This window comes from Scheffersomyces spartinae (genome assembly GCF_019049425.1).
Source record: "Scheffersomyces spartinae strain ARV_011 chromosome Unknown scaffold_15, whole genome shotgun sequence".
NCBI lineage: Eukaryota > Fungi > Ascomycota > Pichiomycetes > Serinales > Debaryomycetaceae > Lizanozyma > Lizanozyma spartinae.
Genome location: NW_025065062.1, coordinates 276501 through 290049, shown reverse-complemented (window position 1 = coordinate 290049; position 13549 = coordinate 276501). Strand labels below are relative to the sequence as shown.

Here is a 13549-nt window from a genome sequence, read left to right as displayed (position 1 = left end):
CCTTATATCCGCCATAAATCCGGAGACGGAAGTGCGACTACCAAAAAAGATTAAATGCAAAAAAAAAAAGCTATACCCATTCAAATAGTATATGCTAGATCATAGTCTTCATTAACTGTTACGTCCGTCCCTCCATCCCTCACTCCTTCCTTGCATCATGTACTCTGTTACCCGAACCCTTCGACGAGATCTTCAACTATATAAATATAGACTCTTGTCTCCCATACTACCGCATCCACATCGCACAGTGCCATACCCCAGACTCATTGCAACTAGTCACAGTACTAGTAGTCACAGTGCTAGTTCTTCCGGTTACCAACCTCCCGCTATACCATCCAAAATCTTCACCCAACGCTCCAATGATGATATCTTTTCCATACCCTTAGACACGTTCCCGAATCCTCTCTTTGCCATGAACAAAACAGAGTTGCAGTCTCTACGATTGAAAGAAGTACGCCACCTACTCCAGATCCCCTGTAAGAATCTCATGGAAACAGACCTTTTCTGTCTAAATATTATCACCATAGTTAATGAGCTATTATGGTGCAATACAAAGTACTGTGCTTTGTTGATAGCTGCCGTTAGAGATGCCAATAAAGACTTATACCTGTTGTTAATACAAGCATTAGTGGAGTACTTTGAACGAACTCCCCAGAGATTGAAGGAATTGATTCTAATCCATTATATAGACTCTCCTGGTGGCTCCAAATGTCAACAAGTGTTCTTCAAGTACTTAAGTGGTGTCATGTCCGCCAACGATAAGCTATCTGTCACTGAGAAGAGTAATTCTATTCTCCAAATGGTGGAGAAGTTAGCAGCCACAGATCTTGTGAACGAGACCCCATTCTTGATCACCAGTTCCCTCTATGAAAGTTTGATCAATGGCATTCATAGAAACGATTATGGCCGTCTTTTCCTGGCATTTGTCACTGCTAATGTGCTGACTAAGTATCCATTTGCAATGAGACATTTGAAGAAGTCGTTAATGTCAGGCTCTAATATGGAGAAATTCATAGCTAGAACAGGTTGGTTCGAGCCCAAATGGCATGATACAATTTCGGTGATTAAAGATCCCAAGAAAGAACGTCGTATTATGCTTTATTTTACCTTGACAGAAATAAGATACTTCACCAATTATGCCATTGATAACAATGATCTTATTAACGCCAACTTTTATTTGAATATACTCATACAAAAGTTTGAACAACTATGCCAAAATATGAACACTGAAAAGGACGTTTCAAAGTTTCAAAATACTCTTATGTATGAGGTGAAGTCAACATTGAATGTGATCCTTAATCATGTCATGACATTCAGAGGATCCCAAGAATCAGTCAAAGTACTCAATTATATTGTGAAAAGTGGACTACCATTAGAAATACCTACTATATTAATCTTACTTCAAAGCTTAAGAACCCAAGGGTATGTCCAGCAAGCTTTAACAGTGGTTAACTCACTTAATTGGGAAACCTTAAAGGGCCAAGATGCTCTGACCATTGTTGAAGAGATAATATCTTTAATTCAAACCCGATATCCAAGATCTCCAAAGATTTTAATTGGTTATATTGCAAGCATTTATACCGCGGCGAATGGTTTGAATGCTCTTTCCCTATTGGATGACCTTGGATTATTATGTTCTGTTGAAGAACGGGCTTATACTCCTCGGAGAATTAGTTCCATGGACATTATCCAAAAAGCTAATGTTGAACCTCATTTATGTGGGTTCCAATTCACTTCCAAGAGCCTTGTGGCAGTGTATGAGACTGTACTCAAGCTGATTCCCGTGGCACTTATTACAGAGGAAACAATTCATCTGTTATTCGAGAAATATCTTGCATTATACTTGAATGGAAAAGATACTTTAGATATCTTCAATGATAAGCAACATACGGATTCTGTCATTGTAATATTAATGAAGTATCTTCTTCTTGCTGACGGAGAAAACACCAAAATGAAGTTTGTGCTGACGACATCTCGCTATAATGCTGCCAAGAGTATTACTATGCAATATCTAGAACAAGTTGAAGTACCCGATAACGGTAGATCAGGTTATTTGTTTGATATGTTGATTTCCGTGGCCCTTTTGAAACATCAAGATTATGAATTTGCTTCCAAAGTTATCCGATTCTCCAGATCCCATAATATCCCATTTAGTTTCAACCAGATTTATCCGTTCATTATGTACCATTATGGTCGGAATGAGTTCGGTATGGCTGAACAATGGTATAATGTTCTTATAAAACACGGCATTAGTGCAGCAGTCGGCCCTGCGAAAGATCTTTATCGTATAGCCCGTGAACTTCAATGGAGTGTCAATGGGTTTGTGTATCGGAAGATGCGTATTCGTAGGAACTATGCAAAGAAGGAAGAGATGAATAGACTTCAACAAGAACCCATCGTGCTTATTGAAACCGATGATACACAAACTGTGGAAGATGAAGTCACCGATGAGTTAATTTCCGGAGAACATAGTTTGAATGACTTTGGAGATGAACTTAGTTCACTTTTACAAGAAGCTTCTTATAATTAATGTCTTTATGATAGAAACGGTATACCCGAGGTCACTTCCGAGGGTAAAACTAGCCTCGGAGTTGCAACATATATAGACACATACTGATGTTAATGCTATAGACTAATGATACATCACGTCAACATTGTCAATATACGCTAGTTACTCCGGTTATACTGTTGGTAACGCCAATTATGCAATTATACCCCCAAAGCTTATCCCCATATCCCCCGGTTTAACACCCGTTTACCCCCGTATACCCTCGTATCTGTAACCTTTATTCGCAGCTGCAAATGTTTTGGAACCTTCCGTTTTGGGAAACACATCTACAAACAAACATGAGCGTTAATACCTTATGATGATCCTCTTCTCTCCTTCTTCTTCTCAGCAATATCAACGATATCACCGCAATGGCAAGTGAACCCGAACTCACTCCTGACTCGGGAAGAGGAAGGCGTTATCGGAGTCACGAGCAACATCAACAACATCAGCAAAGCAGATCGTATGGGCACCACCAAACACCCAGCAAAAGTACCAACGTCACCCTTCTACAAGACGACGCAGAGGAAGAACCAGACATCACCATAACGGAGACAGGTTCCAGTGCCAGGGAAAGGTTCATGGACATAGAGAACAACGTCAACCAAGCCCTTAGGGAGCTTGACTCCATCTACTCGCAGATCGGATACCTGGCTCCGGAGATAGCGATGAAGAAGACAGAGATCTTCACTGTGGTCAACGAGACAGTGTTGAACTACGTGGGCACTCTACAGCGAGAGAAGAACAACATAGAAAATGAATGTGAGAGGCTCAGACAACAGATCCGCATCATATTGGCCATAGTCAACGATAGAAACGGGACCGAGTCATTGGACATCATGAGCCGAGGTATAGTGTTTAATGATACAGAACTATATGAAGAGGGATATAGGACCCTAGTCATGAACAAGATGAACTCTGGAACCATATCTTGCACATCTACTGGCCCGTTTCTAGAAAGTTCTCCATTCAATCTTGACTCACTGTCTCAACTAGACATTGTACCTAACGGGAGTCTGGCTCTGGCTCTGGCTCTGGCTCAAACAGATTACCTCCTTCGGAACATACCACAACTTTCGATGCTTCAATTGAAGGCTCGGCTCAACGGAATCTTCCTTGAGTGTCTCAAGATCTTTGTGGTCAAGTTCAAACAGTTCACCGACTTGAACTTGACCTATGCGGAGTACGCGGAGCTTATCGGAGAAGACATTATCAACGACAAGATGTCCAAGGTGCTTCCCACCAGAACGGAATCAGAAGAACACAGACAATTGATCCGACAGTTCGAGTCGATGTTGTGTCTGCTTCATATGAATCTGTCTAAGCAACATCCCCAGTCGATCATCCTGTTGAGCGGGAAGAACGACGACAGCCAGGCATTTATTATATCCAGTCCTCGGAAGAACTTGAGGCTGCGAGAGCGAGAAGAAACTCTGACTGATAATAATAGCAATGGGTTATCTCAATTGAGAGATTTGAATTATCAATTGGTTACGGTAATAAGGAACTTGAAGATCACCAAGCTTTCTCCCGAGTTTATGCAACGAATGAATGACGATATCAGCCAATACGAGGCTCTTGTTGCAGAGCGTGAAGCGAAACTCCAGGATACCATCAACCGATGCATTGAGTGCATTGAAATGCTTCAATTGACAGACGACAAGTTGATAGAGCTCCAAAAGAGAAATGAAGCTAACAGTACCAGTAATGTGTCTTCTACCACCGAATATTTTGATCTTGATACCTTGAGGTTTATCAGCACCAATCCCCGACAATTTGGACTTAGTAATGCTTATTTCACGTATATTGAAGCATTTCTTAAACTCTTGGAACACAAGCGGGCCCATAAGCAACAGAAGTTTGACCATTACTTTGATAAGTGTAAGGACTTATGGGAGAAGCTAACCGAAAGTCCGGAGTACGTCAAGGCGTTCACAGCATCAAACAACTCGTTGAACGATACTTGTTTGATGAACTTGAAGATGGAGTTGAATCGGTTGCATCTACGTCGAGCGGAGTTTGTGGACTCGTTTATCATGGAAAGCAGAGAGCAAATTTCGGAGTTGTGGGACAAGTTGTTCTATGGAGAAGAGCAAAGATCCGAGTTCCGATATTACCACTTAAACATACGAGGAGATGACGATTTGGATAAGGAGAAGGTTCTCAAGGTGCATGAGCAAGAGTGTGAGAAGTTAAAGCAAGAGTATAAAGATAAGGGCAAGATCTTACAACTATATGGAGAATTAGAGAGGTTAGTTGAAGACCGGAAGTTTCTTGATGAATCTTCCAAAGACCCTTCAAGATTACTTAGTAAGAATAAGAATTCGTGTCGGAATCTTCTTATTGAAGAGAAGAAACGGAAGCATTTGAGCAGACGAATGCCCATAGTGTTGGCTACATTAAAGAGTGAAATCAGCAGCTATAACAAGCTGAAATTACAAGCAGGTGGGAAGTATATTACTTTTGGAGGAGTTGATTTATTTGAAAAGGTTTTGGTAATTGAATCGGAGTACAATATGAAGACTTGTAGGTCCTCCAAGATAAGAAGTCCAGTCAAAACAAAAGCAACAGCATCAACTTCATCTTCATCATCATCATCATCATCATTTTCATCTATCAGAAAACCTCCTATACCTTCACGGTCGACTTCCAGAATACTTTCTAGTAGAACACCCTCAAGTACCAGATCGAATAGCAGCATGACCCTGAGTAAAGATCCTTCACCCATGAAACGAGGAATGTCAAGAGGTGGAATTGCACCTTCTCATCTTCAACCGTTGAACTCACCATTGAAAACATTGCACCAAAACCACCATAAACCGTCCATTCATGAAGATATAAATGCCGATAGCACTCACTGTTCGACTCTATATGGTGCATCATCACCATTGAAGTTGTCTATGAACCATCATTGTCATTTCAATTCTTTCACTAATTCTGTCCAAGGGTCCCCCCTTAGGAACGGATCTCAAATGTTCAATGAAGGTGAAAAGGAAAACTACGAACTATCTCCGGTCAAAGTGCCAACTACATTCACACCAATGGAATTCCAGACGACGGCGCATGACGTTGAACTACAAAGTGACAGTTCGACTTTGGTTGGGGGAGATGAGTATTTGATGTGGAAAGATAAACGGATGCGTGATCTCAACGCCGACCACTGTACCATTAAGGATGATTATTAACATTTAAGGAAGTTATTGTACCAATATGTAAAAGTAATAAATCACACTTTGTAAACCTTCTCGGTAATGCTGTTGATAAAGGAATGGGATAAATGCAGAATAAATTGTGAATTATACCTTCAATCCAGGTGGTTATGATGAAGATATTTCGTTTGAAGATTGAGCTTGTGTATTTTCATGCTTTTTCTCGTCATCGTCATCGTCATCATCATCATCGTCATCATCGTCTTCGTCTTCGTCATCGTCATCGCCATCTTCATCGTCATCGTCATCGTCATCGTCATCGCCATCTTCATCATCTTGTTCTTGCTTCTTCTTCTCCTCATCCTCCTCTTCTTCTTCGTCTTCATTTTCATCAGGGTACCCGCCCAACTTGATGACTATCTTATTCACAATCTCATTCCAATCCATCATTCCTCCAAGTCCTATATCACCATAACTTCCAATAACCTTCTCACTAGGTTTCAAAACCTCAATCCATGGCATCTCCTCACAGATCAACCGCAATTGTCTCCGAGTAGTCACAGCATTATAACTATAAGAGATCATTGCTGGTGCCAAAAGAATGGGCTTTGAGGTGTTCCAAGCTCTCACAACATTGGTTAATAAATTATCACATAACCCAAGTGAGATTTTGGAAAGTGTGTTGGCTGTCATTGGGCATACAACTAAAATATCTGCCCAACGACGAAGTTCAATATGTAAAACAGGATCCAGTCGTTGTTTCCAAGTACTCCATTCATCTTCATCTCGCCATATCCGAACCTTCTTTTCAAGCTGATGGAAAGCTTCAGGTCCAATAAAAGTTTGACTTGCCTGAGTAAGAATAACTTGAACTGAAAGTCTATCTGGTCCATAAATCTCTAAAAGCTTATGAATAGCCATTTTAGCCTTTACTATGGAAAGTGCTCCGCACATACCAACCAAAACATGAATTTTCCCATCATCTGTTGGTAACCGTGGATCAGTGTTAGCATTCTGCTCCAACGCTCCAGGGTTAGGACTACCCATATTTCCCGAAGGCGAAGCTGCATGTAGTGGTGAAGCCAAATTGCTACTACTATTTCCAGTACCATTTCCAGGTCCACCAGTAGCAGGAGAAGGTGTCAGGCCTGCAACATTACCAAGACCCAGTCTTCGAGAAATTATGTCTTCAGACGCAATCAGAGTGGAACCCGAATTAGACCGAGATCTATTGTTAAACTTACCCAGCTTCAAGATATCCTCCATAAAGAAATGTGCATGAACAGAAGTTGATAATGGTGAGTTTGTATTGGCATTTGCACCAGGATTTGGAGTTGTACTTGTAAGGCCTTCTCCATCAATAGAATTCTGTGGGTCTTTCTGAGATATGATTGGTGAGACAATGATTTCATCAATCTTACTGGTTGGCTGGGGCAAGGGGTGTAACTTAATTCCCGTAGGGTCAGCTGTGGCCGCTGGAGAATCCGTTGCTGAAGGAGCAGTTGAGGAAGAGTTAGAAACGGCCCCATTAGTACCACTACTACTAGCAGATTTATTAGCGTTAAGAATAGCACCTCCAGCGACTATGGTTTCTTTACCGCCATTACTAACCAAGGACCCGTCAGCTTTGAATCGCAGATTCAGCAACAGTGTCTTTTGCAGCAAAGCTGTTGTGTGGGATTGTAGATGTGTAGTGGGGGTATGAACTGTGGGGGAGGATCGTCTTTCGGAATCTACAGGTTCTGATTTCGTTGATGATGTTGATGAAGGATCAACTGATGGAGCAGCTGAACATGAACCTGAACCTGGAGCGCTCCCTGAGCCTGAAACGGTTCCTAAACCTGTTGCTGGCAGTTGGTGCTTCTGTTGCTGCTGTTCAAGCTTTGCTTTGGAAAGGGCTCCTGCTAATTGGGATACAGTGGGATATTTAGGTTTACTTGAATTGGCTAAGATTGGTGGAGGGGAAGGACACCGTAAATTTGAGATGGCCATGGTATAAGAATCCGGACCTTCTTGCAGCTCTGATTCTGATTCCAACTCAAATACAGGCTCAGAGGTAGTTTGCTCTTGTAGTGGTTGCTCATCTACTTCATTTTGTTGTTGTTGATCGTGGGTGTTGCCATTGGCAAGAACCCCCGACGAGACCGGTTCTGCGACCCCGTCTTGCGCTTGAGACAACATCAATGTCTTGGACGCTATCGTTTTCTTCTGCTTACGACTCAGGTTTGTTTAGGTGATGAAGCCTTAAGAAAGGATACTAGCGTTAAGTAGGAGCTGACATATTAACTTAGTAATTGTGTGTCGTCCCTTGGGATTATTTTCCTTTCGGTGCACGCACTACTTCTGGCGACATTTTTTAATATTCCGTGATTCCAGAAAGTAAGATTCCGCCTTTTCTGCCATAGCTTTAGGGTAATCCCCTATAAGGTAATGAAAAATAAATCAAGTAAAGTTACTTTATCGCGTAGTGTGTGTGTATAGTAAAGTAGCAGTCCATGCGGTCTTTTGTGTACGTAAGTGTCAAAAGTAATGGCATCAGCATCCGTAACCTCCGTATAAGGATCCGTGGAAACTCTAGAAAGACGACATTAGCGACATTATTCTTTGTAATTGAAAATTTTCCACAAGTGCGACATTAAAATTGATGAGCCTGCTTCTTACACTTTGTGGAGCCGTCACATGAGCCGTCACATGCCTGTATACAGCACCCAAACTAGAAGTTTCATACAGCACAAAAAAAGGAAGCATCAATTCGATTCTCTTGACGTCTTGCTCTTGGTTACGAGCGTTGCAGTCAAGCTAATCGTCCTAATGGATCATATACTGCTCATATACACTGGTTATATATGACCAGACGTCGTGTTAGAAAATAGCTAAAAAGTTAACCTGGATTTCACAACTGTTCGCCATGTGCAGTCTTATCGGAAGCTTTGTGTCAGAAAAAGGCAATCGCTAGCGATAAGCAAAGGTGCCATTTTTCGCAACCAAGCTACCCAGTTGCTACGTTGAATATTTACAAAGAAAAACCAATGGTTAGTCACCAAAGGTGCATTGTAGCATATGTAACATAGCACCATGCTTACTATGACTCTTCTGTGCCCTTGTTAATTTTCACCACACTACCTTGGTGTCTTTTCCTCCGCTCAAGATACTTCGAGTTAGCTCTATGCACGATTTCACTAGTGTGGACATTCAGATACCCTCTGCTGCCTCCTGGGTCAACGATTTCTCCAGTGGACTTCTTGCTCCCACCTCTTGAGTTAGCCCCTGATCTCATGGCCAAGATATTGTTGTCTGCACTGGAGGACTCTTGTGCCTGGTTTTGATTACTATGTACTTGTTGAGCTGCTATGGCTGCTGCTGCCACTAAAGGATGAGGTTGTCCACTATTGCGACGTCCAGACATACCATTTCCTTGGTGTCCCAAATAACTGTAATATTGATGGGGTTTGGATTGCATAGGAGAGATTTCTTCTGTTGGAGCAGCGGGCTGGGGTATTCCACCGTAATAGAAGGCATAAGGCTGGTTTACAAACATTGGGGGTCCCCCATGATGATGAGGATGATTTTGTTGGGGTATATAAGGGAAGCAATTGGTTCCATATAATTCTGGCTCGGAGGGGTTGTTGCTTATGATTTCTGGTCTAGATATCAGTGTATACGATGAAGACTCGGATGGAGTTAATGTTAGTGAGGATATGCTGGCATGAAGCTCGTTAGTGGGCGATGGAGATGAAGAAGATCCGGAGGGAATCTCGTCCAGAATTGGTGGAAGATGAGGCGGAGGTGGTGGCGGTGGAGGAGGAGGAGCTGTGGCTGGTCCCATAATAGGATAGTACATGTACGACATGTAACTGGAAGGAGAATAGAACTTGAATTGGAGGTACTTATTACGTTCATATCCCAAGTTGAAATAATCTGCCGTGTTTGGGGAATATACTCTCTTATTATTAGAACCAATAGAATTTCTATGTCCTCCTCCAGACAGTTGTTGATGATGGTAGTGATGATCAGAGTGAGGTTGATTCTGTTGGTAAATATGATGGTGTTGTTTATAGTTGGTTGAATTATGATGGTTACTAAACTCAGGGAATTTGTCAAAACGGACTGTTAGTACCCTTTTTTCAAATTCCATATTGTTGAATATATCTACCAATTTTTTGGACGTTTTTTGTGATGTAGTTGTAACGATTCCAAACCCACGGGACTTCACGTGTTCACCATGAGGAGTTTGTTGAGACTGACCATAGGGATGAAATAAATGTGAGGTGTCATTCGGAGATAAAGTTGGTGATATTGTAGTTGCTGATGACGAAGACGATGATGAAGGTGTATTGATGGCATTAAACTGTCCCATAAAATTGTTTTTGGATATGGAAAAAGAGGAAGTATTGGCATCTATCAAAGGAATCTCCACCTTGACAATATTCAATTGGAAATCTGGATCGATTACCTTCACCGTACTGGTTATAAACTTTTTCAACTTTTTCCACGTAGTTGAATAAGGAATATTACCAAAGAAGACCCTTAAGGGATCAACCAACATGTATCTTTGATCCTCTTCACTGAAAACGTAAACTTTACCTCCTTCTATTGAATTGGTCATTTCTGTGGTATATAATTCGTCTAGAAGGGTTAAAAGCCGTTCGATATTAATATTATTATTAAGAATGTTCAATTTTGCATCTACAAGGTTTGTATGGGACCCTTTTTCAGCCTTTCCAGGAATAAACTCGTAATACAACGACGGGATAAACGCTTGATTAGGGTCAACAAGAGACTGTCCAACTTTTTCTCTAATTATGGCCTCCTGGATATCTGTAACACACGGCGACATGTCTTCAGACTCTTTTAACAAACCTTCTTTCAGTCCAGTTGGACTAGAACCAATCAGTGATGATAATGTCGTAGCCATTTTAGTTTCTGTTGTCGTTTCTGTGCTCTTATCAGCATCTTGCGAACGGTATATGTAGATGGTACAAATGTGGGGGATAAATGGGTGAGCATTCTTATCGAAAGCATGATGATGTGATTTGCTAAGGTTATCCGTGACACCAGCTTCAAAACCCTCCATGATAGAATTCAGTAGGGAACTCATATAAGCAATTGGATATTGGTATTCTATAATGGAGATGCGAATTTTTAAGGGTTACAACCAAAAGCAAACCTAGAATATTTTCACCATGAATCAATACTACCCGATCAAGTCAAATACAGAAGGCAATAAACTCCCAAAGGGCCAAGGTTGAGGTTGGTAGAAAGAACAAACAAGAAAAATATACCCGGTTAAAATCGAAGCGATTGTTGGAATAACCGCAAAGATTTCACCTTTAACTATGAGAAAAACGATATCCCCATTCAATTCATACTTCTCGCCAGTTAGAGCCTCTGGCGTGCATAACATCAATTAGATGTAGGAGAAGAATAAGTTTATAGGAAAAAGAAACTGGAGCAGAACACAGGAAACCAGATGGACGTTGTGTGACTACTTAACAGATAGTGAATTGCTACATAAATTAAGGTTCATTGTTTGTAGCTTTGTGAGATGATATCGGCGATAAGTAGGTCTTGTAAGTTTTTTATTTATGTATCAGTGATGGCTAACTCGTCAAATTGTGTCACGATAAACTTTATCTTTAGCTTTTTATTCTTCTACTGTTTCCGTTGTGTTTCTGTTTCTTCCTGTTCACTTTGTACGGGTATCCTCAGAAATTGCAATGAGCCCCAACAGCTCGAGCCCCCTTTTGCTTTCACCTATGAATGAGCTTGTTTTAAGGAGGTAGTAGCATTAGCCATTACTAATGAGCCATTGAATTAAGCTTGTCAGCAATAAGCCTCGCCCCTAGTCAGATAACAGGAGAACACACAAACCCAACCACAGGGGACCTAATCCAAATCAACCACCTTCAAAGTGGGGCTCAGTGAGGGACACATTTGAGTTACACACAGCCGTCAAAAGACCGAGTTATTTTCAGCACAAGTCAAACTCAAAAATCAAGCTAATACTATTGTTGCTTCCTTCTAATTTCTCTCACGTCTAGCGCCAATTTCGGGCACCATGTCAATTGCATCATGTTCATTGCACCAGTGTTCGTGAACTCTCACTGTCTTCGTTACCTTCCCTCTTGTGGTTCGGTTCGTGCAAAGAACATATCTCAACCTTTTTTATTACCGAATCTAACCGCCCCTCCCACTGTGCATGTGCATTTGACAAAATCAGCACACGCAAGGTATCTTGTGAGCAATCAAATGGGTGCAAAATAACTGTTTGGGAAGGAAAGTTCCCATGTGCAAATGAACTGCCAATATTGAGGTAAAGCCTTGGTGACTGGGTGTGGTTGATGTCCAACTTTCGATAGCGCATTGTAGCTACGATTCAAGGTCAACTACTAAAGGCTTTCTTTGTACACCTGGTATGTTGTCTCTTGGACTTGACTCTGTCTAATCAGTGATTGTACGTTCTGTCTGTAACCCAATACGTAAAACAGCCATCAGAACCGGGTCTTGTGTTTTGTGTCGGAGTGTACCAAACCTGGTGGAATCTCGTCTATATGTCACGTTGGTGATCATTTGGTGCGTTCTTGCGAAGGTCTTTATATGTCAGAAATAAACGGCCTTTAATCATGAGATGAAATTACAAGTTTCAGGGCTGTAATTTTTGTCCTTTTTACTTGCTGAATGGTTGGCTTCTTTTGGAAACGGTTGCAAAATTGGGTTTTAGGAATGCTGGCTTAAAGGTAGTAAGGAGGTGATTTAAGCGTTGCTCGATGTTGAGAATTACTTAAGTCACCATACAATACTTTGCGTTCATATCTTCAGTTTTTATTGGTTGTACATAATACACAATAATATTGGTCTTATAATGGTGGGCCATTATAGTTTATACTAGCTAACTCTTTGTATGGGTATTTTCAGAAGGGTCGACATTTGTAACATAATTTGGATTCACCATTATCTGTAGTGACTAACTCGAGGCAATTTGAGAAGTGATAAAAATACTTTTCAATTATAAGAGCCATGAATAATATTACTTAAGATACATGTATGTTGTCTAGTAGTGGCTGTTAATGATCTCAACATGTATCTTATATCGCCATGAGCGATAAACTGGAAAACGTTACCACTTAAAGTACAGTTGGCACGTAAGTTGCTTGACCTAGAGAAGTCGCTTAACATTTCAAATACTTTAGCTGAAGAATACTATATGCTTAGATTCTATTCATGGCTCAGTGGACTTCTAGCTAATCTTAGGAAACTATTCTTGAATAATGTAAGCAGGGTACTTTATTCGTCATTTTAACTGCACTTCAAGAGTCCAGATGTTTTGCCAGAACATGGCCATTCTTAAAATTGCTAGAATATTCTTCTTCTTCTGAAATGATGCTTCCAAATAGATTGCAATTCAATTAGAGGGTTCAAATTACGAAGTGTTACATATTGAGCCTAATAATGAGGAAATGTGCCATACATGCATCAAGCGAATGCGCCTAGCAGGGGAACATCGTCATTTAATTGTAACTCTTCTAGAAACCGGTTAGTCTTGTAGCATTTTTTTTGCCTTTCACTGAAGGAGTATCGGCAAAACTGGGTGCTCTTACGTAACCATAGGCACGTTGATTCTTTTTTGTCGCCTACTCTACTGGCGCTTAGATTGTCTTGTGTGCCTACTGGTTAAAGTTGCTGGGTAAATTCTTTCCCAGCTCCAAGTTCATTTGCTGTAACTTCACAAAATGAGACTTTTCAACACGTCATTGAACACAACTCTTCAACATTTATATAACATGTTATTTACATAGAAGCACGGACTTAATAGTTTAAGGCAGAGATTAGAAGTTGAAAACATCCTAAGTTG

At 40.9% G+C, this 13549-nt stretch overlaps 4 protein-coding genes across 4 annotated transcripts; 2 read left to right on the top strand and 2 right to left on the bottom strand.

The window, feature by feature from the left end:
- Positions 1–157: 157 nt before the first annotated feature.
- Positions 158–2530, top strand: KQ657_001367 (uncharacterized protein; the record flags this gene model as incomplete). Its single annotated transcript, XM_043192165.1, has 2 exons — positions 158–166; positions 557–2530. 2 exons carry the CDS (start codon positions 158–160, stop codon positions 2528–2530), a joined length of 1983 nt encoding a protein of 660 aa, XP_043048460.1.
- A 389-nt stretch (positions 2531–2919) lies between these two features.
- On the top strand, positions 2920–5733 carry ASE1 (Ase1p; the record flags this gene model as incomplete). Its single annotated transcript, XM_043192164.1, has 1 exon — positions 2920–5733. The coding sequence occupies one exon, from the start codon at positions 2920–2922 to the stop codon at positions 5731–5733; it is 2814 nt and encodes a 937-aa protein (XP_043048459.1).
- Positions 5734–5865: 132 nt separating this feature from the next.
- Positions 5866–8050, bottom strand: SIS2 (phosphopantothenoylcysteine decarboxylase complex subunit; the record flags this gene model as incomplete). Its single annotated transcript, XM_043192163.1, has 2 exons — positions 5866–7905; positions 8036–8050. 2 exons carry the CDS (start codon positions 8048–8050, stop codon positions 5866–5868), a joined length of 2055 nt encoding a protein of 684 aa, XP_043048458.1.
- Positions 8051–8779: 729 nt separating this feature from the next.
- Positions 8780–10771, bottom strand: KQ657_001364 (uncharacterized protein; the record flags this gene model as incomplete). Its single annotated transcript, XM_043192162.1, has 1 exon — positions 8780–10771. One exon carries the CDS (start codon positions 10769–10771, stop codon positions 8780–8782), a length of 1992 nt encoding a protein of 663 aa, XP_043048457.1.
- Between the last annotated feature and the right edge of the window lie 2778 nt (positions 10772–13549).